Here is a 26,840-nt window from a genome sequence, read left to right on the forward strand (position 1 = left end):
TTTGCAAATAATGTCTTGCAGGGTTTCCCCAATGTTCTCCAGTGATTTGATGGTATCGGGTCATAGATTTAAGTCTTTAATCCATTTGGACTGAATTTTTTTTGTGAGATATAAGGTAGGGGTCTTGCTTCGTACTTCTGAACATGGAGATCAAGTTTTCCCAGCACCATTTGTTGAAGAGACAGTCCTTGCTCCATGGATTGATTTTAGCTCCTTGGTCAAAGATTAGTTTGTTGGATTGATTTCTGGAGTATATATTTTGTCCCATTGGTCTATATGTCTACTTTTGTTCCAGTACCAGGCTGTTTTGATTAAAATAGCCCTGTAGTATGTCTTGAAATTCGTTATCATGATGCCTTCAGCTTTGATTTTGTTGTATGAGATTTCTTTAGCTATTCAGGACTCTTGTGTTTGCATATGAATTTTAGCATCATTTTTTCTAGATCTGAGAAAAATGTTATTGGTATTTTGATTTACTTTCATTGAAAATGTAAATTGCTTTTGGTATTATGGACATTTTGGTGATATTCTTCCAAACCACAAATGTGAAAGATTTTTCATTTCTTTGTGTTTTTTCTTTAATGTTTTGTAATTTTCATCATAGAAACCTTTCAGCTCCTTGGTTAAATTTATTGCAAGGTATTTAATTTTTTTGGCAGTTATTGTGAATGGGACTGTTCTTAGATCCATGGCATTGTCTGCGTATACAAGGCTATTGGTTTTTGTATCTTAATTTTATATCCTGCGACTCTACCAAACTCTTCTGTGAGTTCCAATAGTCTGTTAGTGGAGTCTTTTGGTTTCCCCATATGTAGAGTCATGTCATCTACAAATAGGGATAGTTTGACTTCCTCCTTTCCAATTTGTATCCCTTTGATTTCTTTTTCTTTCCTAGTGGCTCTGGCTAAAACTTCCAGGACTATACTGAATAGCAATAATGAGAGTGGGCATCCTTGTCTGGTTCTGGATATTGGTGGAAATGCTTTCAACTTAGGCCCCATTCAGTAAGATGCTGGCTGTGGGTTTGTCTTAAATTGCCTTGATTCTGTTGAGCAATGTTGCTTCTCAATCCAATTTGTGTAAATTTTTTTTTTATCATGAAAGGATGTTGCATTTTCTCAAATGCTGACTCTGTCTTTTGAGGTAATCATATGGTTTTTATTTTTCAGTTTGTTAACGTGATATATGACATTTACTGATTCACGTAGTTGAACCATCTCTGCATGCCAGGGATAAAATCCTACTTGGTCCAGGTGAATGATCATTCTGATGGTGTTGTTGGATTCAGTTAGCTAGTAATTTGTTGTGAGTTTCTGCATCTATGATCATTAGTAATATTAATATAAAGTTCTTTCTTTGTTGTATCTGTTATTGGTTTTAGAATTAAGGTGATGCTGGCTTCATAGGAGTTTGGGAGGATTTCCTCCCTTTACATTGTTTTGACTATGTTGAGAAGAATTGGGATTAGTTCTTTTAAATGTCTGGTAGAAATCAGCAGTGTAGCCATCTAGTCCTGGGCTTTTCTTTATTGGGAGGGTCTTTATTACTGATTCAGTTTCCATCTTGGTTATGGGTCGGCTTAGGTTTTCTGTATCTTCATGACTCAGCTTTTATAGATAGTATGTGTCTGGGAATCTATCCACTTTTTCTAGATTTTCCAGTTTGTTGGCATGGAGCTGCTGCTTCACTTCCTGGAAGCAAAATAAGGATGGCAGGAATTTATCTTCTGTTGGGGTATCAGGAACTGAAAGTACTTGATGGGGTAAGATAGTGGCTCAGAGCTGATAGATGGACATATTGCATGGTTGATTGTAGCGGTGTCTCTGTCTTCTTTTTTCTTGCCTCACGTTTTTTTACTTCTTGACCAGAAATTGCCATCAGTTATACCCTTGGAAAGGTGGTTCTTCATTTGTTCTTTCATATTCCTGAGAAGCTGAGGTTAGTGGCTACATGCTATTCAGCCATCTTGAAAGACCAAGGAGATTTATTTCACCCCACAGTTTAGAGGTTCACAGTCTAAGATTGGGCAGCCCTACTGGAGCAGGCTTCAGCTGAGACCTTTCCAATCTGCATGAATTTCATGTCTTTTCCTTGGGTAAATATTCTGTATAGAACTTTTGGTAAAATTAGAAGAGAAATGGCAAAAGTTAATATCATTGTCTTGTTTTCCTTCATGATCTTTCAGGGAAATAGTGTGTTCTTTCATAAATATGATGTGATTTTTTTTCACATGGGTCTCTTGTCAGTTGACTGAGTTCCTTTATTCCTAGTTTAAGTGGCTTTTTAAAAAATTATAAATTGTGTTGCATTTGTCAAGGACTGTTTCTGAATCTGTTAAGGTAATTATGCGTTTATTTTCCATTCTACTCCTGTGAGATACTCCATGACTTGATTTTACATGCTTGCATTACTGAATGAGAAATTGCAGCATATGTGTAACTGGTGATCCTGTAACCACAATCACATCCATGATGTTTTCTATTCCCCTGTAGTATCCTTTCCTCATGCATGGCCTTAGATGCCATGTCCATCCCTAATAACTCACCTGTGTTTTGTCACCTGAATTTTGAGACTCAGTTCCAGTTACGGTGTTTCTGATTTGAATTGGGTCCTTGGGTTTGCCTAGTAGTTGTTAGAGGGTTAAATGATCTATTATTTACTGTCAACATGTGCCAAAGTCAATAGGGTTAACAGAAAAAATCTTCATATATATTTTAGGAACTTTATTAAAATAAATTATACTTAACAAGAAATGTACATAAATATACAGATAAATGAGTTTTTTGGTCATCCGAATGTACTTGTAACCAGCACCCAATTTAAAAACAAAGTATTACTAATGCACCAAGAGCCCTCAAAATTCCTTCCTCACCATTTCTTTTTTTAATTTGTGAAATATGAGTATGTTGTCATCTACACTGTATAATTCAGTGAAGCAATATTTATATATCAAAAGATATGCTCTACACATCTTTTTTGAATACACAATATTAATTACCACAGACAATAGTTACATGAGGTATTTGTCTTTTTGGTCTGGCTTACTTCACTTAGCATAGTGATTTTCAGTTGCATCCATTTTGTTGAACATGTCAGGATTTCATTGTTCCTTATGGCTGAGTAGTAGTCCATTGTGTATGTATATATATATATGTTACGTTTTCTTTACCCAGTAACAGGTTGATGGTCATGTGGGTTGATTCTATATATTGGGTATTGTGAATCAGAGCTGCTACAAACATGGGAGTGCAGGGAACCTTTTCATATGCTGAATATAGTTCCTTTGGATGCAGTCTCAGAAGTGAAATAGCTGGGTCATAAGGCAGATGTATTGTTAGTTTCCTGTGGAATCTCCATATTGCCTACCATAATGTTTATATCAGTCTGCATTCCTACCTACTGTGTATTAGGGTAGCTTTGTCTCCACATCCTTAATAGCATTTGCTATTTGTAAATTTTTACATGGTAGCCATTTTCACTGCGGTAAGGTGACCCCTCGTTGTGGTTTTAATTTGCATTTTCCTGATGACTAATGTAGCTGAACATTCTTTCATATTTCTGTTGCACATTTGTATTTCATCCTTTGAAAAATGCCTATAAATATCCCATGTCTATTTCTTCTCTGATTTGGGTTGTTGAGTTTCTTAAGCTCCTCATATATTCTGGGTATTAGTCCTTTATCAGATGCATAGTTAGCAAGGATTTGGCCATCTTCAGCTGTTTTTCCAGGTGATTAGCAGAGAGCTAGATCAGAGTAGCCTGTCACCTAGCCCTGTGACGATGGCAAATCCCAGCCATGAGCCACTGGTGAAGATGCAAGAGTGGCTGGCGGCCATGTGCTGCTCCATGGATTCTCTGTTCTGTTCTGTTCTGTCCATTCTCCACTGAATATTTCTCTTAATCAGCCCCCTGAGAATGTGGTTCTTCCTCTTTTCCTCATAACTTTCTTTGGCTGAGTTCAGTGTGTTTTCTCACTGTTCAGCCATCTTGGATTTCCTTTAAACCCATGTATTTCAAGTAAGCCAGTGAGCACGTCCTGTAGGCAGTCTAAGTATTTACTCATATAAGACATGCTATCTATTCCTGAACAAGTAAACACTTTTCTTCTCCCACATGGATTTGAAAAACATGATCATTCGTTTTTCACTACTTATGAGCAACATTGGACCAATGGTGGCATAGCCATTGCCCACCAACATCTGGACACAAAAGTGAACTGGGTCACTCTTCCACCACATCCATGAGAATGAGTACTCAATGCAGTCGATCAAGTACAGGAGCACAAAGATGCTCATGAGCAGCAGGATGGTCTGGGTGGCCCTCTGCTCTGGGGAGGCTCTTGGAGAGAGGCTGGTGCTGTGGAGGTGCTGGGACCGCCTCTTGTGCCTGCACAGGAGAGTCACCATGTACCCACTTGAGACGGCCATGAGCCCAATAAGGGAGACATCCCTGAAGATCCAAAACACATAAAACGTGTGCCTGAGTAAATAGCTCAGAGTCCAAAGAGAGCAGGATTTAGTGACAAACAGAAGACTGTAGGACGTACGATTTTTGGCGGCAACAGTGGAAATTAAGAAACGAGCACCAATGGACAAATTGAAGACCCATAGGAAGAGAAACCCACATATGTTGTGGTGTGAGGATGTGTGCTTGAACTTGGCCAACCAGGAGCTCCTGGGGCTGAGGGTGATGGCCTGGAGGACGCTCAGCAGGCAGGTGTTACACAGGGAGAGGCTCCGTGTCACCTGGTATGAGTAGATGACAGCTTTACATGTGATGTCGTCCCATAACTCCCGAGACTCAAAAACGTCTGCAGCTATAAACCCCACAGTGATCAGCATCAGCAGGTGGATGAGGGCCAGGTGTCCAATGGCCAGGTCAGTGGGCCTGGGCCTGTGCTTGAGAAAGAACCAGAGGACGTGGAAGAGAAGAAGGAAGGCGTTGGCTGTGATCCCAATGCTGACTTCAGAGAAAAAGGCATTTCTTATGGCAATAAAATTGGAAAGTAAATTTTTATTCATCTTTGGAGAAAAAATTATGTAGTAAATGAGGAAAAGTATATTTATCATAATCATGGACTCATTTTTCAGTCTCAGCACAAATACTCATCATGTAGATGTGTAGATCAATCCCACTGTACCTTTTTTACCAGAGAAAATTTCAGCCACCCTCACACTCCTGGAAGCCACTCTGTTCCTAGCTGATAGCTGTCAATCTTGATTGGATACTGTACCCCACTGCTGGGCTCCCACAGGACCTGGACAATAAAGTTTTCATGTGAAAATTGTTTCTTGATTTTTTTCCTTATTGTAGTTTTTCAAACCATGGACAATGAGTTATTTCCTTTTGTATCTGTGAATTTCTTGGTAAATTTCTGGCTACAGAGTATGAGTTTTACAATTTCGGATGAATTTAAATAAGAATTTAAGCAAAGAAGAAATTATACCCCTATATACAATAAGTGTTATTTGTGTATCCATGCATATGGTTGTCTAACAATTTATATTGATTTATTTTTAGACAAATATTCTTAAAAGTTACCTAAGAGACTAAATATTGGTTTGTGTGAACTCTGGATTTAAGTTTGTGATCTGATATTTACTGTGACCTTCAGCTATAGATTAACACGTCTGAGCCCCAATTGTGTGTAACTATAGGTAAGCATTTTACTTATTAGAGATGCTGTGTGTGCGAGGGAACTTGGTAGACGTGTAAACAGGTGTAAGGCCTGGGGAACAATGGTCTCTGCAGAAACCGCAGCCACTGCTGTCCCCGTGAGGTCCTCCTCCTGAGCTCACCTTGAGAGAGCGCCGTCCTCTCTAATGTGGCAGCTCCGACCGTGCCTGGAGGAGCAGGGGAAGTGAGCACCAGAGTAGCAGGCACTGAACCCCCTCTGTTCCTCTCTGTCCTTCCTGGCTTGTGGAAATGACGGTGTTTATGTTCATAGTCTAAGTAGGTGGATGATACCTTTGTATAGAAATAATGGTGGGACACTTCCTCCTCCTCTACAAAGAAGGTTGTTCTACATGGGAGCCTGGGACTTTGTCTCCATTACGTCAGAAAGCACACGTGACCTAAGTGTAAAGTTTATGCTGGAGAACCTGGTATGACCTACTTGTGGAATGCATCCCCACGCAACATAGCTATTAACTTTTATTCAAACATTATCAATATGGGGCTTGTAAAATAGCAGTAAAATCCCAGGAACACATTTTCATGTATTTCTCATCTGAAAATCAAGGATATCAGTTTGAATAGCATCCGCGGATAGCTTTGTGGCTCCATCATTTGAGTTGTTAAGGAGATACTGAAGTGTTTAAGCCCCATTGCTGTTGAGCATTTAAGAATCCGGAGATTATGTGGTAACTTGGTCTGAGCTTTGGAACATCTGCAGTTCTCTACAACAGAAATTCCACAGTGGCATTTTAAAAGTTAAAGTACTGATCAAATAGGACATAGTCTATTGCATTGATAGGTTTGACAAGATAAGGTTTGATCCTGTTGTAGGCTCAGGTGAAAGCAGGATAATACATGTCTCTTCATCCACCTGTCTGCATTTTATGGGTCCTGTGCCAGCATTAAGCACACAGCTCTGAACAGTCTTCACTGTCCTGTGCTAAAGGGACACGTACCCATTTCTTGTGTATTTATTTCACCTAAGTTCAGAAATATTACAGTATTTTAGCATAATGACATTTAATGGACATAAAGTAACATTACAACTCTTTAAAAGATTGAGATAAAAACTAAAGTTCTGATAAAAATAAATAAAATGGAAGGTAAACTTTTGTTACTTTTTTGAAACATGAGAACTTTATAGAATTCTATGATGCCCGTTTTTCAGAAAAATTTAAAAATCCCTGTATATGAAGGGTCTTTTAATTTTGCATTCATACAAATATGAAAAAAGTATACCTAGACTTTTTGCATTAAAATAAACTTACCTTTTTATTCCATTTTCCATGAATTTTTGAAGTTCTCTGGTGCAGGTTTGCTTTACTTCACATTTTAAAATTAAATTGAACTTTGTGAGTACATGGTGTTATCAAACTGATCTAGTAGCATGTTTATCTTGGCTAGGTTGTGAGTGTGTGGGCTACAGATGTTCAGTGTTTCTCAGGGGTATGTATAAAAAAAGGCATGAACGTGGGATCAGATCAGGAAATCCCATTTCAGGTGGAGCCACCTTCAGAGCCACTGGAGACATCTGTTTTTCTACAGGGGAAACTCCTCAGAAGGAGCTGGGGAAGTTTTCCTCCCTTAGACACAATGGTGATGAAGGAAAACCACAGAGCTGTTCACACTCAGTGGCTCCTGTTGGGGACCAGAGAGGCAGCTGAAGACCAGAGTCCACCTTTTATATTGATGTGCATGTGTTAGGTGATGAGCTCTGTATTCCTTTCTTTATATTGGCTATTTCTGTGCTGATATTTTATTAGAAATTATTCTGAAACATGTGAATATTTCGTAAAAGAAGCTTAAAGCAACACTCTTAGCAAATCCTCGCCAGCCGTGACTCCTCCCACACTCCTGACCTGCACAGCATGGGCTGGTTAGGAGCTCACTGACAAGAAAGAGTGATTGTTTCACCTTTAAGTGTTAGGATATATGCAGGCCTGCACGACATAATCTTCTCTCTTCAATACTCAAATTAGGGGGCAAAAGCATAAATCTAAGCTTAGACATTAGGGTATATAACATTTATTTTGTTCTAGAACATCCTAACAAGGTTTCTGGAGAATTTATTTTTTTAATGGATGTAAAGCAGTTGGATGTATATTTCTGAGGTCCTATTCTTCCATCACTAGAAGACAGGAAGGGTAAAGTCCCATCACATCTGTTCATTTTCTTGTGTTCAGTGTCATTTCAGCCTCATTCCCCTTTCTTCCAGATTGGAATTTTGCTCACTCCCTAAGAGCTGACTCCTCCAGTTTGAAATGTGTGGAGTTGAAGGCCAGCACAAGGGAGGTCTTCATGAGAGAATAGTGGTGGACACTGTGGAGGAAGGGGAGCGTTTCCTGCTCACTGAGTGGTTATGAACAGAGATCCCCTTTCCTTCTAAAGGGTTACGTTATTTATTAAGAAAGATATTAGAAGTACTTCTATCCCTGTGTGTACTCCTGTGGAACAGTGGTCTTTGTACTTCTTGAATATTATGGTGAGTGGTAGACATTAAGCATAAAGTCAATTATCTCATTAGAATTTTCTATGAAATACAAGAAATCCATTCTCATTTTATGAAAAAAAATTAAAAAGTATTTTAAAATGATGGTTCAAGCACTCTGATAAAGATGCAAGAAGCAAAGATAATAAATGAAAACAATTAAAATTCATAACGTGGTTATGAATGAGTTGCATTTTAGTCTACAGTGATTAGAAAATGATTAAGTAAGTAAGAGTTGATATATCAAGCAAGTGAGAATTATTTCATCCAAAACAGTGAACGGGAAACTAAAATTGATCAGTTACTTGTTTTATGTGAAAAAATTTTTATGGGTTACCAAATTAAAAGACCAAATATTGCGAGAAGACCATTTCCCCATGGTGTTGCACAGAGAACACTGCTGAGCTGTGGAGGACTGTTGGAGCCCCGTCTCTTCTGAGGCTGCCACAAACCTCACCGTAGTCCCAATTTGCTTCCTTACACTCTGCACCTGCCCTGGTTGCCCATCCATGGAATAAAGAGCCACTTACCCAGGACGGCAGCTGGGGGATTCCATGCACCTGAGAGCAGCCTGCAGGGTTTTAAGGAAAAGACTCTGAGCTCATCTCTCTGTGGATCGTCATTGTGGTGTCCAGGGAAAGGTGACGATTCCCGCCGGGGAGCGCAGAACAGGGTCCCCAGTGGAACATGTCACCTGTTTTTGCGTGTTCTTCCATTCTCTCCTGGGTAACTGTGATCTGGGGAGAGCTGTGCTCCAAACTTTACTTAGAGTTCCCTGGCACTTGGGTGAGGTTCAGAAGGTCCCCCCTGTCCCCCACTCCCGTCAACAACACTGAGCTCTCCCAGTTGTATCCAGAGAGCACCTTAGTCCCAACCCACTCCACACTGTGCAGTGCCGTGCTCTGTTTGAGAGCCCGGGTGCCATCCGTGAGCTCTCAGTGGCACCAAGGCCCTCTCCCTACAGTGTGAGGGGCAACTGGTCCCTACATCCACTGCCTCACACAACACCTGGTTTCCACGTGGCATTATTCATGTACCCTATGATGCCCAAGCTTAGTTTAAAGTTTCAAGCTCTGTCTCAGATTAAATGAGAAAGAAAAATTCCTCTTATGGCCATGGGTGAAGGTAGCCAACTTCCTCTGGAGCCCATTTCATCATTTTTATTCTCGAGATCTCTCCTGTGTCCCCACGTGTGATACAAATATTCAGCCCCTGTCTGGCGATGGTCCAGACCCTTCAGGAGATGCAGCTCGCACCTCTACACAGACAGGGACCTGTGCCCTCTGTGGCTGATGCACTGAGAAATCCACACCCTCAGCCCTCTGGGGCAAGGAAAATGAGCAGTGAGTGATGATGGAGCAGTGTGGGGGAGCCCATGCTGCAGAGTGGTTCTCCCAAAGTAGAGAAGTCACACAATTAGGCCTGCAGCAAATCTGTATTCATTGTTATTAAATTCACTAGGAAGGAAACTACTTAAAAGGACAAACATTTCTGACTGTTGAGCACTTCGATAAAGTAAAAGTAGAATGTCTAGGAGGATGCTGCTTCTCACCCAGCTTGTCTATGAAGCAGGCAGCGAAGACTGTTTTTAACAGAGGTGCTTTTTTATTAGTACTTATTTTATTAGTATTATTTGTACTTATTGACAAATATTTATGGGGTACAATGTAATATGTTGATACATGCATGCATTTTAATGATAAAATTAAGATAATTAGCATCCATCACTTCATATTTTCAAGTGTTCTTTGTAGTGTTAACATTCGAAAGTCTTTTAGCTGTTTAGAAAAACACAGTATTTATTGTTAACTATTGTTACCCTACTGTGCAATAGAACACCAAAAGGATTATTTTTACAGTAAGGAAAAAAACCCTGCTTTTTAATTCAATAAAAGTAAACCTTTCTGAGGTTTAATTTGTATACTTTTTTGATAAACTTAATTAATATTGAAGAACTCAAGAATGGTATTCTTTGGCGACCACTTAGACATTACTGTAGCTTATAAGACATACAAAAATCCTCAACACGTTAAGACAAGGTAAATCTTTGTGAACAAGTTTTAGTATTAACTCTCATAATCCAACTCTTTGAGGACAGATGTCCTGCATGGGAAGTCAGTGCACAGTGACTTCTGTTGTTAATTGAACAACAATTGTGTGTAACATGAGTGATCACCCGTGGCTCTTGACGTGAGCTTCTTAGGCTAAGGAAGCCTTTTGAGTATAAAATCCTTCTGTATTTAGACAGGACCATAAGCAAAGTGGAAGCTCTTCCTCCATTCAAAGACTAGTACATCCTTCTTTGATGACCACAGAAATGCACTGAATCTGCATTGGCCCCAAGTACCCCAGGCTCACTTGGGCTGTTGGTGGGATCCATCACCCAGCTCTTCTTATGTCTGAATAACATTCCGTTGTAAACAAATGTTTTCCTGACTCATTCATCGGTTGGTAGACATGGAAGTTGTTTCTCTATCTTGGCTGTTGTACAGATTGCTGTAATGAATGGGATAGAGCAGATGTCTCTTCAACAGGCTGAATTCCTTCCGTTTGGATATATGCCCAGTGGAGGGATTGTTGATCATCTGGTAGGTAGTTTTTAGAGGGACTTCCATACTGTTTCCCACAGTGTCTGCACAAATCACATCCAGCAGTATGCAGTGGTTCCCTGTTGCCTAACTCCTTGCCAGGACTGGTTATCTTTGGTCTTTCTGATAGTAGCCAGTGTAACTGGATTGAGCTGCTATTTCATTATTGTCTTGATTGACATTTCCCAGGTGCTTATTGATGTAGAGCTTTTTATGTACCTGGTTATGTATATGTGTTTCTTTGAAAAATATCCCTTTGTAGCTATTTTCTGTTTCAAAATTTTATTACTTGGCTATCTTGGTGTTGAGATTTAAAGATGATGGTTATTACCTGCTTGTCAGAGGTATACCTTGAAAATATCTTCTCCCATTCTGTTCTTTGTCTTCTTACCCTTTTGAGTGTTCATTTTGTGGCCTGAAATCAATTACTGTGTTTTCTGCTAGTTGTTTGAAAGTGCCAGTTCTAACATCTAGATCTTTGATCCGCGTTTGCTAGTTTTTGCACATAGAAAGAATAGGGTCTAGTTGCATTATCTGCATTATCCAGTTTGCCAACACCATTTATTGAAATGGTAATCCTAACAGCAAAGCATAAGCATGTGTTTACCACCAGTGTCAAAGAGCAATTGCTCTACAAGCGTATTATCAATTGTAGGGTCTGTATTCTGTTCCACTGGTCTGTTTTTGTGCTGTTTTACTTACTATGGCTTTATAGTATATTATATATTATATGGCCAGGTAGTGAGATGCCGTCTGCTTTGTTCTTTTTGTCAGGATTACTTGGAAATCAGGGTCTTTCTGTACTAATTTAGTAATTGTTTTTTCTTTTTCTTTTTAAAGATTTATTTATTTGAAAGTCAGAGTTAGACAGAGAGAGAGAGAGGAGAGAGAGAGAGAGGTCTTCCATTCATTGGTTTACTCCCTGATTGGCTGCAATGGCCGGAGCTGCACTGATCTGAAGCCAGGAGCCAGGAGCTCCTTCCAGGTCTCCCATGAGGGTGCAGGAGCCCAAGGACTTGGACCATCTTCTACTGCTTTCCCAGGCCGTAGCAGAGAGCTGGATTGGAAGAGGAGCACCCATATGGGATGCCGGTGCTTCAGGCCAGGGCATTAACCCGCTGCGCCACAGCGCTGATCCTGAAATTGTTTTTTCTAGTTCTCTAAAAAATGTCATTGAACACAATCCTCCATCAAAATATCAGTCTCTTAAATCAGTTTGGATAGTATGGACATTTTAATGATACTTATTGTTCCAATCCACCTACATGGAAAATCTTTGATTTGTGTCTTTTTCTTCTTCTTCAATTTCATTCTTTAGTGTTTTATAGTTTCCATTGTAAAGAGCTTTAATTCCCTTAATTAAACATGTTTTATTTTTATCATTATTGTAAATGGCATTACTTAATTTTTTTCAGATATTTGGCCATTGGTGCATAACAATGCTGTTGGGTTTTGTATGTTGACTTCATATCCTGTAACTTTACTAAATTTGTTTATTTAACTCTTTTTGTGGAGTCTTTCCAGTTTTCTTTATTTTTTTTCCAAAATGAATCTCACCATTTATATATTTTTATATAAAGGGAACTGATGTCAAGTACTCCATCCTCCTCCTTTTTCTATTCTTTTAATTCTTGCGATGAGTGTTTCAATTTATAATCACAAAATTAATCTTTCACTAAATAAAGAATTCAATACATAGTAAGTAGAAAGACCAGTGTTCCTCAGGAGTATAAACAATCAAATCCCAATATGTCAATTTTTCTTTATATAACATTGTGTCATCTGCAAATACTGATAACTTGACTCCCATGTCAAATTATCCAATGTGGGCACCCTTTATTTCTTTGCTTTGCCTAGTTTCTTCATCAGTATCATTCTGGTTTTGTCCAGGGCAAGTCCAGTGGTATACATTGGACAGAGGAAAAATCACTCGAGTTATCTTCTTTTAAGAAAATTTTTCTTCATATTAACATTTTGTTAACATTTCTTTTTTTTTAACTTTTATTTAATGAATATAAATTTCCAGTGTACAGCTTATGGATTACAATGGCTTCCCCCTCCCATAACTTCCCTCCCACCCGCAACCCTCCCCTCTCCCGCTCCCTCTCCCCTTCCATTTGCATCAAGATTCATTTTCAATTCTCTTTATATACAGAAGATCAATTTAGTATAAAGATTTCAACAGTTTGCACCCACATAGAAACACAAAGTGAAACATACTGTTTTGAGTACTAGTTATAGCATTAAATCACAATGTACAGCACATTAAGGACAGAGATCCCGCATGAGGAGCAAGTGCACAGTGGCTCCTGTTGTTGACCCAACAAATCGACACTCCAGTTCATGGCGCCAGCAACCATCCTAGGCTGTCGTCATGAGCTGCCAAGGCCATGGAAGCCTTGCAAGTCTACCGACTCTGATCATACTCAGACAAGGTCATAAAAGACAGAGTGAGGATAGCAACCAACGATCCCAAGAGTGGCATTAACCAGGTCTGAACAACTATACAGCATTAAGTGGGGAAGAGGACCATCAGTACACACAGGTTGGGAGTAGAGCCATTGGTGGTAGAGTAGAGGTTATGATTACAAAGGGATGAGGCCCAAGTGCACTAGACAGGGCCTAGAACAAAGGACAGAGTCATTATTAGAGGAGCTAAGAAAGGCGCTGTCCAAGCTACAATTAAGTTTTCTGATTGAGAGGCAAATAGAACCTGATAGAAGGGGCTTGACAATAATCTGGTGGGCTTTAGGCCTTGTAAGTTAAGAGGCCCAGACCTATCTATCTCTTCACATGGGGTACATCCCAAGGGAGGTGTGAACCTCCTAGGGGAAGGCACTCTGTTGACTTTCATTATTTAGCTGGCGTGGGAGGAGAGCTGGCCAGGAAAAGGCAAGGGGCATCTCTAACAAGAAATTTACAGTTCTGCCTGCAATGTTGCTGACCCTACTTGACCATCCCCTCAGCTGCAGTGTTCACTTTGGAAGTTGGGCTGAGTGAAGGGCTTTTCAGCTTAGAGCCAATAAGATCTGTGGCTCTGACCTGGGCAACCTTCGACTCCAGGGCAGGTCCATTTCCAGTGATCCAACTCTTGGCAGAGCTGCCAGGGCTCTTCACAAGCTGACTTCTGCTGAAGTCCAGGCTTACCACATTGAAAGCCACTGCAGTGGACTGGCCTGTTGGGCCTCCTTGAGGGCAGATCACTGTACAGATCAGCCATTAATAGGCCTGCTACCCATTGCTTCTGATGCCGAGCTTTCTTTTCCTCCTGGTTTGTGTTAAAGCAGACCAGAGGATGCAAGTCAAGGGAGTGCCCGTGTCCCATCTCTAATCTTCGGTGGCCTGAACTACAAGTCTATAGTCACAGGCATGTTCTGTAGTAGTTTTTCTAAGGTAGACAATGCCAATGAGGAAAATTATATTCTCACTTTAAAACTTTCTTTCCCTTTGGTCTGAAAGAGAGGTTTTTTCTACTTACTGCTTACTTCGCTGATGGCGAAGTGAATTTAGCTATGAGATTATTATTTACGTTCTTATTTTGGCTATGCTATTACAGAAAAATGTTAGCCATCTCTTTTCTAAGGTCTAAAGATTAAATTGTGCATCCTACAGATTCCTTCATAATAGAATTAGTTTCCTACCTTGAAGAGAATAGAGAAATGAAAGAACAAGTTGGGCTTAGAATAGAGAAATGAGGGAGCAAGTCCTAGATCGCTTGCTGACAATAGCAATATCACATGAATACTTAGCAAACCGTTTCAACCACTAGATAACAACTTAAGAAAACATTTACCAGAAGGTCCAATGCCTTCTATAAATTTTAAGAATCATGTATTTGAAAACACCTCTTAAATATCTAACATGGTGTAGTTTGTTTAGCCAGTAAACTTAAGCACAACCATCTAAAATGTTTTTAGTTTCTTTCTACCAACACGTTTAAAACATATGATACACAGATTCAGGTCACTCAAATTAAAATGTATCTTTGATTGATTTTAGCAGCTTAAATTTATGGACAATCTTATCTATAAGCCATTTAAAATAAAACTCTTAATAAAATTTCCCCATGTGGACATACAATATGTACACACATATAACATAACATAATAGACCAATATAGCAATTTTAATAATAGCTTTTAAAATCTTTAACTCTTTTTGTAGATTGCCAATTGATTTGAATTGCTTTTTCTTTTCAGTAAACTCAGCTAACCATACTTTCTCTCAGTTGGTACTGTCAATACATTATTGGCTTCATCTGTTTACAGAGCCATCCCAAAGTACTGAATACAATAAAAGTGGCTTGAAAAAGTCCATAGGAACCTATAGGAGGACAGCTAAACACAGAACCAACAACGCTTTAGTTTTACGAGCAGCAAATCACACATAACTGGGGATGACCAAAGACTCTAAGTCGCCATGTCTAAAATCACAAACTCATCAACCAACAAGAGGCACCTGCCTACTTCACAGCATTTTCGAAAGCACCAGTAGGATTCTACAAGTATTCAACCCTTTAGGCCTCTGGGGCTTTCTCACCAAGACAACCATCATGTCTAGTAACACAAGATCATTAGACTTTTTAATTCTCAAACATTTGTATTAATAGCATTTTCCATTATAGAAACTTAAAGTCTGGTACCACATTTTGTTAACATTTCATCATAACATACTATGAAAAATTTAAAACATACAATACATACAAAATAGTTTAATTCACTTTTACACTCAGTTTCCCACCCTCAGCAATATAAACATACTGCTACTTTTCACCATCCTCTGGCTTTGTGGTATAATTGACAAATTAAAACTGTACAATTTGAACATATTATGTACATTTTATACACACATACATTGTAAAATGGGTACTGTAATCAAACCTGTCAACACCTCTCTCCACTCATAAATAGTGGTACTTCAAAAAGATTGTGGGGAAAATGGGAATCAAAGATAAGTTCATGTTGGTGCAAAGACTTTTTTGAAATCCTTGCATGGTTTTTAAAATCATAATATGCCTTTCCATCAAGTTTCTGAAGAACTCTCATAATTTCCTTGTATGTGTAGTAAGGATCTTGAAGATGTACTGTGAACCAGTTTCACGTCTAGGATGTAGTGTTAGCCATAGTGCCCATGTGTAGCGATCTCTGGAACTTAGTCATTGTAGGACGACATGTGTACTCTTGGACCAGCATCTGCCCAGGTCAGCGCCACTGCTGCCTCCAGCAAGCATCCTTCTGTTGGCTTTTCTCAGTTCAGCTTTATTCCACATAAAAGTGAAATCACTCAAAATGGTGGTTTTTAAAAACTTTTTATTCAAAAGGATTCAGTCCTAGCCCACAATGGCTAGAACTTTGCCAGTTTGAAACCGGGTGTTTGGAACTCAGCCTAGGTCTCCCATATGGGTGGCAGGGACCAGACTACTTGATCCGTCACTTACATCTCCTAATGGGGGCATGGGAAGCAGATCAAGGACTCAAATGCAGACTCTGTTGTCTGCAATCTGAGCATCCTGAGCTGTGTCTTAACTACAGTGCTAGATGTCTGCACCTGGATGATGTTTTTAATTTTTTTAGTTTCTGTATGTGGCTGACTTAATATAATGTCCCGCAGGTTCAATCACGTTGTTGCAGATGGCACTGTTTCTTTGTGTATGTCTGTGAGTGTGTTTGTTTGTGTGTGTATACGTACTTCTAAAAGGTCACAAAAAATGGAATTAGGTTTGGTTTGGCAAAGACTCTTTTGAAATACATGCATTGTTTCTTTGATAGTGTGCATTTTCCATGAAGTTTTGAATACCCCTTATAATGCTACTCTGAACTTTCATGCACACATTTTGTTTGAACCTGCTTTTAGTTTCCATGAGTGTAGACCTAGGAGTGGAACCAGAGAGTCGTGTGTTAAGCTCCTCTGTTTGATGTTTTGGGTAACTCTCTGACAGTTTTCTGAGGCAGCTGCATTTGACTTCCAATCACCCATTGGAAGTTCCAGCTTGTTGACATCCTTGACTCCACTCACCTCTTCCATGTTTCTTAGTCATCCCAGGAGTTGTGAAGTCGCATCTCATGTGATTGTGTTTTTGAATTTTTTGATGGTTAGGGCTCTTGAGCATTTCTGTGAGATCACTGTCCATTTGTATATCGTCTGCAGAGAAATAGCAAATCTGCTATAGACGGAAGATCTCTGCTCCCCCAAATTTGTATATTGACACCCTAACCACAGTGTGATGGTTGGAGTTTTTGTTACATTAATAGGTCGTTAGGGTGCAGCCATCATGAATGGGGTCAGTATCCTTATAAAAGGCACCCCAGAGAACTCCCTCAGCCCTTCTGCCACATGACCTGGTGAGAAGATGGCTGTACATGAAGCACACACTAACTCTTCTGACATAGTCCTCTCCTGGAAATTCCAATTTCCAGGAAAGTGAGTAAGAAAAGGCTTCTTCCACTCAGTCTGTGGGGTCACATTACAGCAGTAATAATAGACTGAGATTCTCTGCCCATTTTTGAAGCTGGTTTGTGGTCATTGTGTTGATTTATAAGCACTCTTCTTCATGTACCAGAGGTACAAGTACCTCAACAGACGTATGATATGGAAATGTTTTCCACCATACCTTGGGTTCTTTTTACTATTTTGTTAACTCCTTTAAAGCACAAAGTTTTTCATTTTAAGTCCAATTTATCCATGTATTTAGTCATTCCTACGTTTTGTGTTGTGTGTAAGAGGCTTTGCCTAACCCCACATTGTGAAGATTTGCTGATGTTTCCCTCTAGATTTATACTTTTAGTTTTGAGATATTTGTAAGCTTAGGATCCACTTTGAGTTCATTTTGTATATCAAGTGGATATCCTGCTATTTCAGTAAAAATTTTTTAAAAGGGTTTTTTTTCTGGATTAAGTGATATTTGTTAAATTCTTAATTATCTTTTTAAAAAATTTATTTAAGGAATAAAAATGATGCATTTCATCTATACAGATTTAGGAACATAGTGATTTTCTCCCTCTCCCTTTCTCCCTCCCACCCATCCTCCTCCTTCCTCTCCCATTTCCATTCTTATTTTTTACAAAGATCTATTTTCAGTTAACTTTATATTCATCAGATTAACCCTACACTAAGTAGGGAGGTCAACAAATATAGAAGAATATAGAAGAAAAAACAAAAACATAGGGCATTTGTTTTTTTGGGCCTGGCCTATTTCACTAAGTATAATGGTTTCCATTTGCATCCATTTTGTTGCAAATGACAGAATTTCATTTTTTTTACTGCTGTGTAGTATTCCATGGTGTACATAATGCATATTTCTTTACCCAGTCTTCAGTTGATGACATCTGGGTTGATTCCATGTCTTAGCTATTGTGAATTGAGCTGCAGTAAACATGACGGTACAGATCATTGTTTCATAGTCTGGTTTCATTTCCTTAGGATAAATCCCCAGGAGTGTCATGGCTGGTTCATTTGGTGGGTCTGTATTCAGATTTTTGAGGTACCTCCATCCTGTCTTCCACAGCGGCTGTACCGGTTTACATTCCCACCAACATTGGATTAGGGTACCCTTTCCCCCATATCCTTACCAGCATTTGTTGCTTGTTGATTTCTATACGAAAGCTGTTCTAACTGGGTGAGGTGAAACCTCATGGTGGTTTTGATTTACTATTTCCCTGATGGCTAGTGATTCTGAGAATTTTTCATGTGTCTGTTGGCCGTTTGAGTTTCCTTTCTTGAAAAATGTTCAGGTCCTTTCCCACTTCTTGATTGGATTGTTTATTTTGTTGTTGAGTTTCTTGAGCTCTTCATAGATTATGGAAATTAATCCTTTATCATTTGCAAACTTTGCTAATATTTTATCACATTCTTTTAAAGATTATGGCAATGTGTCCTCTATAGTGATGTCTCCTCTGTACTTCTGACTGATGATCTGTGTCCTTCTTCTATTTTATTGACCCTAGCTAGAATGTTTTCATTTTATTTAAGATTTTCTTAATTTGTTCTTTTTTATTTTCTGAAAGTAGAAACTCATAACTTGGGACTACTCTTTCTTATAATATCATTAATATTATACTTTTCCCTCTAGGCAGCGCTTGAGCTTAATCACACACATTGTGAAATGTGTGTTTCTGTTCTCACTCCCTTAAAACATTTCTCTAATTTCCCATGTGGTCCCTGACTCATGTATCCTTTAGAAGTGCACTGTTTCATTCATAAATGTTAGAGGTTTTCCCAGTTCAACCCAAGTAGAGGGGGGCTGGAAAAGGGGGCCACTGTGGATCTGGCCCTAGTTGAGAGGGTCCATGGTGAAGTGAGAGGAGGTGGGGGTTGTGGGGGGATGGCTCCAAGACTAGAGAGGCTGTCAATGCAGGTTCTAAAGTTCTAGCTGTAGACTTTTCCTTGCTCCTGCAAATCATGCGCCCACATAATGAATGACACTGCTTGTAATAAGGTGATAGGTTCCCTGCTACCTCTGGTCCTAGCTTGGTTTGTCAAGCTGAAGTACTTCCTATTACTGGGATGGGATATTAGTGGGGTCCTAGGGATGGACTTTTTTTTTTTTAAGATTTAGTTATTTATTTGACAGCCGGAGTTAAAGAAAGAGAGAAAGAGAGAGAGATATCTTCCATCCACTGGTTTACTTTCCAGGTAGCCGCAATGGCCAGAACTGCACAGGTCTGAGTCCAGGAGCCAGGAGCTTCTTCCGGGTCTCCCACATGGGTGCAGGGGATCAAGGACCAAGCAGTTCCATCTTCAACTGCTTTTCCAGGCCAGAGCAGAGAGCTGGATCAGAAGTGGAGCAGCCGGGACTTGAGCTGGTGCCCAAATGGGATGCTGCACTGCAGATGTCAGCTTTACCCACTATGCCACAGTGCCGACCCCAGGATGAACATTTACATGGGGCTCAGTGTTTTGGGGGTTGGGTGGGTTCCAACCATGACCCCTTTGTCAATATAACATCACAGTGCTATAGCCTATGCTCTGAGGATATGGGTCTGCTAGCAGCTGTTCATTACTGCAACCAAAATACCAGAGAGGGGCATCTTAGAAGGGAAGGAGATTTATTTCAGCTCATAGTTTGTAGGTTCACAGTTCACGTTTGGGCAGCCCCATTGCTCCAGGCATCTGGTGAGGCCTTTCAGTCCCTGTGAATTTTGTTTCTTTTCCTTGCATAAATATCCTGTCTTCTAGAACAATGTGGAAGAGAAGTGGCAAAAGTTAACGTTGCCTTGTTTATATTTATGATCTTATGAGGAAATCTTTCAGTGTTTCTCAAGTACTTTGTTAACTTTAATTTTCTTTGTATATGACTCCTGTCAGTAAATGAGTTCCTTTCTATTCCTAGTTTGTCAAGTGGTCTTTTAATATACAAAATGTGGGGGTTGGCACTGCAGCATGATAGGCTAAGTCTCCGCCTGCTCTGCCAGCATCCCATATCAGTGCCGGTTCATGTCCCAGCTACTCCACTTCTGATTCATGCCTCTGCTGTGGCCTGGAAAGCAGTGGAAGATGGCCCAAGTCCCTGCACCCACATGGGAGACCTGAAAGAAGCTCCTGGCTTTGGATCAGCACAGCTCCAGTCTTTGCAGCCATTTAGGGAGTGAACTAGCAGATGGAAGACCTTTCTCTCTGTCTCTCTGTCTCTCTAACTCTAGCTCCCAAATAAATAAATAAATAAAAGAAATAGGATGTGTTGAGTTTGAGAAGTTTTTTTTTTTTTAATCTTTTGAAGTAACCATGTGGTTGTACCCCATTCTATCTTTTTTTTTTTTTAAACAGGCAGAGTGGACAGTGAGAGAGAGAGACAGAGAGAAAGGTCTTCCTTTTGCCATTGGTTCACCCTCCAGTGGCCACCATGGTCGGCGCGCTGCGGCCGGCACACCGCACTGATCCGAAGGCAGGAGCCAGGTGCTTCTCCTGGTCTCCCATGGGGTGCAGGGCCCAAGTACTTGAGCCATCCTCCACTGCACTCCTGGGCCATAGCAGAGAGCTGGCCTGGAAGAGGGGCAACCGGGACAGAATCTGGTGCCCCGACCGGGACTAGAACCCGGTGTGCTGGCACCGCTAGGTGGAGGATTAGCCTAGTAAGCCACGGCGCCGGCCCCATTCTATCTTTGTGAGTTATTACCTCATCTGATTTTTCATGTAGAACCATCCTTGCATTGCTGAGATAAATTCCATTTGGTCATGGCGTATTTTCCTTTTAACATGCTGCTGTATTTGATTTGATAGTAATGTGTTGAAAATAGTTACGTCTGTGGATTTGCTCTAGAAATATGTTTATTTTTTGGAATCAGGGACATGACATAAGCAGTTTCATAGAATGAGCTGTAGAGTATCCCTTCCCATTATTTGAAACTTTTTGGAAAAGGGTGTGAAGGATTGGTGCTGTGTTTGTATGTTGCTGATGTGTACTCTTCAAAGATTGATGTGTCAGACGTTGATCCTTAGTGTGTGGATTTAAGAGGTGGTGGGCTCTCGGGGGAGGTCATTGAGTCATGGTGAGTGCTGCCCTTGGAAGAGTCTCTGTAAGTGAGTCACTTGTTCTAGGCGGAGTGAGTGATAATGACAGTACAGAAGCAGCCCCCAGGTTTCTGTGGCTCTCTGTCTCACCACTTTTTGTCTGCCACCTGCATGCGTTCAGACTGCTGTGGTACCATCCAGTATTTGGCCCTCACCAGCATTGAGCTGATGCTGGTGAAAGGCTCTCAAAACCCCAATCCCATGAGACAAACAAACCTGTTCCTTCTAGTGAGCATGCAGTGCCTGGAATTTTGTCATTGTTGGAAGACAGGCCGATGCGTGTACTGACATTGTAAATCCTTCTCTAAACATTTAATGGAGTTAGTGACTTTGGTTCTGGATTTTCTTAGTAAAATTTGGATGACAAAGTGCATCTCTCCACTGGTTTTGTGTGTAGTTCAATTTTCTCTTGGATTAGCTTTCCTGAGGTGTGAGTGCCATGAGGTAATGTGTGCATGTTTAGAGCATGTGGATGATAAATCTGAGCACGTGAGTCAGAGGTGACACTGACCCACCATCACCTCCACAGTGTTCCCTGTGTCTCTTCAATATCCTGTCCCCATGCATCTCCTTAGACACCACTTCAGTCCAAAATTCACCTCTGTTTTGTTACCTAAAGTTTGAAACTCAGTGTAGGGTCCAGTTATTAAGTGTCTGATTTGAATTGGGTCCTTGGGTTTGCCCAAGAGTTATTGAAGGGTTAAATGAGTTGTTATTTACTTGTGAACATGTGCCAACATAAGTAATTGAACAGAAAAATCCTTACATCCAATATTTCAGTGAATCCAGAGAGCATACTGTGCAGGCAATCATAATTGATTTTGAAGTCAAAGTATTTGCTCATCTAAAGACATGTTGTTTATTTCTGAAGAAGTGAACACTATTCTCCTTCTCAGATACACATTTGAAAATGGTGATCATTCGTTTCTCACTGATGATTAACACCAAGGGACCAATGGTGGCATAGCCATTGCCCACCAGCATCTGGACACACAGGCGAACTGGGTCACTGTTCAACCATATTCCTGAGAAGAAAGACACCATGCAGTCCATCAAGTAAACGAGCACAAAGAAACCCAGGAGCAGCAGGATGATCCACGTGGCCCTTTGCTCTGGGGAGGCTCTTGGAGACAGGTTGGTGCTGTGAAGGTGCTGGGACCGCCTCTTGTGCCTGCACAGGAATATCACCATGTACCCACTTGAGACAGCCATGAGCCCTGTAAGGGAGACATCCCGGAAGATCCCCAACATAGAGAATGTGAGTCTGAACACCTGACTCAGGGACAAGAGAGAGCAAGATTTAGTGACAGACATAAGACTGTGGGATGTACGATTTTTGGTGGCAACAATGGAGATTAGGAGACGAGCGCTGATGGACAAATTGAAGACCCATAGGAAGAGAAATCCGCACATGTTGTGATGTGAGGATGTGTGCTTGAACTTGGCCAACCAGGAGCTCCTGGGGCTGAGGGTGATGGCCTGGAGGACACTTAGCAGGCAGGTGGTGCCCAAGGAGAGGCCCCGTGTCACTTGATGCCAGTAAATGACAGCTTTGCACGTGATGTCATCCCATAACTCCTGAGCCTCAAAAATGTCTGCAGCTATGACCCCCACAGTGATCAGCATCACCAGGTGGATGAGGGCCAGGTGCCCAATGGCCAGGTCTGTGGGCCTGGTCCTGTGCTGGAGAAAGAACCAGAGAACATGGAAGAGAAGAAGGAAGGTGTTGGCTGTGATCCCAATGCTGACTTCAGAGAAAACAGCATTTCGTGCAGCAGCGATACTGGAAAGTACAATGCTTTGACTCATCTTTTTGGTGAGAATTCATAGAGTAAATGTCTGAGGACAAAGTAAGAAATATCATTTATCACACATATTACCTCATTTATCAGTCTAAGCCACAGCCATTCCCTCATGAAGATGTGTGGCTCAATCCCAGTGCACCCTCTTAACCTGGGAATACTGCAGCCCCCTCACCCTCTCCTGGAAGCTACTCTGTTCCCAGCTGCACACCTGCCAATCATGGTTGGGTACTGCATCCCACTGTTGGGCTCCCACAGGACCTGGACAGTAAAATGATCAGTATGTGAAAATTGTTTCCTGAGCTTTGCCTTATTTTACTTTTTCAAAGTCAGGGACGATGAGTTTTTCACTTTGAATCTGCAAAATCTGATAAAAATTCTGGCTATGTAGTAAGAGTGCTGTAATTTTTGGTGAATTCTAATGAGGATTTTTGACGAATTCTAATGAGAATTTTAGGAATGAGGTAATTAGACCCCATATGTATTAAGTGTCAAGTGGATATTCATGTAGTATTCTCTTATGTCACTGCTATGTTTATTTTGGTTTATATCCAGAGAAATTTTCTTTCTCTTAAAACTATTTTGAAAGTGTTACAGAGAAGGACACACACACACACACACACACAGAGGGGTCTTCCATCTGCTAGTTGAATTCTCAAATGGCCACAAAGGCTGGAGTTCAGCTGATCCTAAACCAGGAGCTAGGAGCTTCCTCTGGGTCTCCCACGTGGGTGCAGGGCCCAAGCTCTTGGGCCGTCTTGTGCTGCTTTTTCAGGCCATAGCAGTGAGCTGAATCGGAAGTGGAACAGCTGTGACTTGAACTGAAACCCATATGGGATGCTAGTGCCACAGGCAGTGGCTGTACCCACTACACCATGGTGCTGGCCCTGAGAAATTTTCTTAATATGTAAGAGACCTGATGTTTGTTGATATAAACTCTGAATTTGAATCTATGATCTGACGTTTACTAAATGTGTGACCATCAGCTGTCAATTAACACATGAGCCCCAGTTAGCTCATCTGTAACTTAGGTAAGCATGTCACTTACTAGATTTGCTGTGTGTGCAAATGTATGAGCAGGTGTAGTGGCTGGGGAACAGTGGTCTCTGCAGGAACTGCAGCCACTGCTGTCCCTGTGAGTTTTCCTCATGAGCTCCCTCGACAGAGTGTCGTCCTCTCCATGCCAGCCCTGTCCATGCCTAGAGGGGCAGGAGGACGTGAGCACCACAGTAGCAGGCGCTGAACACCTTCTGTTCCATGGTTCCTTCCCTCTGCACTCCTGGCTTGTGGAAACTGCAGTGACTATGTTCATGGTAAAGTGGATGGCTGATTCCTTTCTACAGAAATGATTAGACAGCTCCTCCTCCTCCACCAAGAATGTGTTCTCCATGGCCCGAGCCTTCCTGTCTTCCCCTGTCAGGAAGTGCATGTGACTTAAGTGTTTAATTTATGCTGGAGAACTCAGTTATGACATATGTGTGGGCTGTTTCCACAATACAACATAGCTATCTACTTATAAATATGCAGCGATTAACTTAGAAACAAACAATCCAGTAATACATTTTCACAGATTAATCATCTGATAATCAGGAGTGTCAGACTGAATTTCATCCACAGCAAATCAGAGTATTGTGAGTCTATGAGTTGCTAAGGAGAAGCTGAGCTGTTTAAGCCCCATTGCCTTTAGCATTTAAGAATACAGGCAGGGTTGGTGCTGTGGTGTAGCAGGTTTCGTCACTGCCTGCATCCCCAGCATCACATGTGGATGCTGGTTTGTATCCTCACTGCTCCATTTCCAATACTGCTCCCAGCTAATGGCCTGAGGAAAGTGACAGGCATTGCCCAAGTGCTTGGGCCCCTGTCATCCATGCGGGAGACCCAGATGAGGCTCCTGACTCTGGCATGGCTCAGCTCCGGCCACAGCACCCACTTGGGATGACCACTTAATGGAAGACCTCTGTCTTCTGTCCTAACTCTGACTTTCAAATAAACAATTATTTTAAAAATTATCTGGGATAGTCTTGGAAAATTGCCAATTTTCCGCAAGAGAAATGCTGTAGTAGTGTTTTTAAATGTTGACCTTTTCTCAAAATATTGATCAAATAAATGACAACTCTGCTCATACACTTGGGAAGATAAGATTTGATCCTGTGATGTGCTCGAGACAGAAAAGGAGTGTTTGTCTTGTGGTCCTTCTGTCTCTGCATGTTACGTGTCTTGTGCAACCATTAATCAAGCCACTCTGAGCAGCTGGCTCTGTCTTTCCTGTACTTACAGTGACACTCAGCTCTCTACTGTGCATCTGTTTCACCTAAGCTAGGAGATAGGACTGATAGTGCTTTAACAAAAGAACATTGAACATGTGTGTATATATATATATATATACATATATATATGCATATATATAATAACAAACTTTATAGGGAAGGAGCACATTTCATGCATTTGATATACAGTTTGACAAGCATAATGCTACTTCCCAAACTCCTCCCCATTCCTGCCTTCCCTCCTCCTCTTATTTTTATTTTAATTTTTAAAATGACATAATTCTAATTTCCACCAAATAATTCATCAAATAGAAAAACCATTGTTCAAGAGTATAGACAACACCTCAAGAGATTGAAGTAAAAATTAGAATTGTAAATTTCTATTTTTTAGATTGTTTGAAATGCATGTGATTTCCTGCCTGTTATTGAAGTATATGAGAACGTCAAAAAATAGAATGATTTTGTGAAAGGATTTGAAGTTTTTGTATAGGGAGAGTCTGAATTTTTCATTTAAATGCATATTGTGAAAATGCTATGCATATATTTCAAAACGTTTTGTGCCAATATAAACTTAGCTTTTAATTACATTTTCCATGAATTTTTTTGAAGTTCTCATGTGCAGGCTTTGCTTTAACTGAGATTTTTAAAATAAAATGGAATCTTCGAAGCACAAGTACATAACAGTATAAACTGATGAAGTACCATGTCTTACCGTTGATAAGTTGTGGGTGGGACCACGTATGTGCAGTGTTTCTCAGAGGGTTGTCAGGAAAGGCAGGATGTACGATGCCTTGAACTTGGGGTCAGATCAGGAAGTCTGTTTGGTGGAACCTTCTTCAGAAGCACTGAAGTGGAAATGCCCAAGAAGGAGCTGGAAAACTTTCCCTTTTTCTCAGGATGGTGATCAAGGAAAACCACACAGGGGGACACACTGAAGGGCACCCGTTGAGAGTGGCTCCTGTGAGGACCAGGAGAGATGGCTGAAGTCGAGTCCACTCAGCCCGCTAGCTCCACACTGCTGAGCACATGCCATGCCACCATTGGAACGCAGATGCCATTTCTGTACGTTTTATGTGTATATGTGCATGTTAGAAATAAGGGACTAGAAATTAAGAGGTTAGCTATTTCTTTGCTGATATTTTACTACAAAGCATTCTGAAAAGTTAAAGCAGTGCTCTTAGCATGTCCTCCCCAGCCATGCTCTCACACTCACTCCTGACAAGTACAGCACAGACTAGGAGATCCTAAGACAGCAGGAGGAGCCAGGAGACCCTCCTCAGATACAGCTCCGAGGACTGACAGTGCGAGATGGCACCTGGCTCTGCTGGTGGACCAAGCCCCCAAGTTACCTTCTCCACACTGGAGAAAGCAGACGGCCCTCAGAGAGATTGGAGACTGCTAACACAATGTCAAAAGATCACAGCGCTTACAATTTGAAGTTCTTAGAGAGGTCTCACATGGACTGTTGGTATCACAGGAGAGGAAGGAAGGGCTGAGTGGGAAGGTTAGGAGAA

General features: G+C 40.8%; 2 protein-coding genes across 2 annotated transcripts; both read right to left on the reverse strand.

Moving 5' to 3' along the window:
* Window positions 1-4,073: 4,073 nt before the first annotated feature.
* LOC133766187 (vomeronasal type-1 receptor 90-like) lies at window positions 4,074-5,021 on the reverse strand. The gene has a single exon (XM_062199907.1). It carries the CDS (start codon window positions 5,019-5,021, stop codon window positions 4,074-4,076), a length of 948 nt encoding a protein of 315 aa, XP_062055891.1.
* A 17,076-nt stretch (window positions 5,022-22,097) lies between these two features.
* On the reverse strand, window positions 22,098-23,066 carry LOC133766188 (vomeronasal type-1 receptor 90-like). Its single transcript, XM_062199908.1, has one exon. It carries the CDS (start codon window positions 23,064-23,066, stop codon window positions 22,098-22,100), a length of 969 nt encoding a protein of 322 aa, XP_062055892.1.
* Window positions 23,067-26,840: the final 3,774 nt, after the last annotated feature.

The sequence above is a fragment of the Lepus europaeus genome, chromosome 9 (assembly GCF_033115175.1).
Source record: "Lepus europaeus isolate LE1 chromosome 9, mLepTim1.pri, whole genome shotgun sequence".
Classification (NCBI taxonomy): domain Eukaryota; kingdom Metazoa; phylum Chordata; class Mammalia; order Lagomorpha; family Leporidae; genus Lepus; species Lepus europaeus.

Bases quoted from the DNA above. Each gene is read 5' to 3' on its own strand.
- LOC133766187 (XM_062199907.1), bottom strand. From the start codon at position 5,021: ATGAATAAAAATTTACTTTCCAATTTTATTGCCATAAGAAATGCCTTT.
- LOC133766188 (XM_062199908.1), bottom strand. From the start codon at position 23,066: ATGAGTCAAAGCATTGTACTTTCCAGTATCGCTGCTGCACGAAATGCT.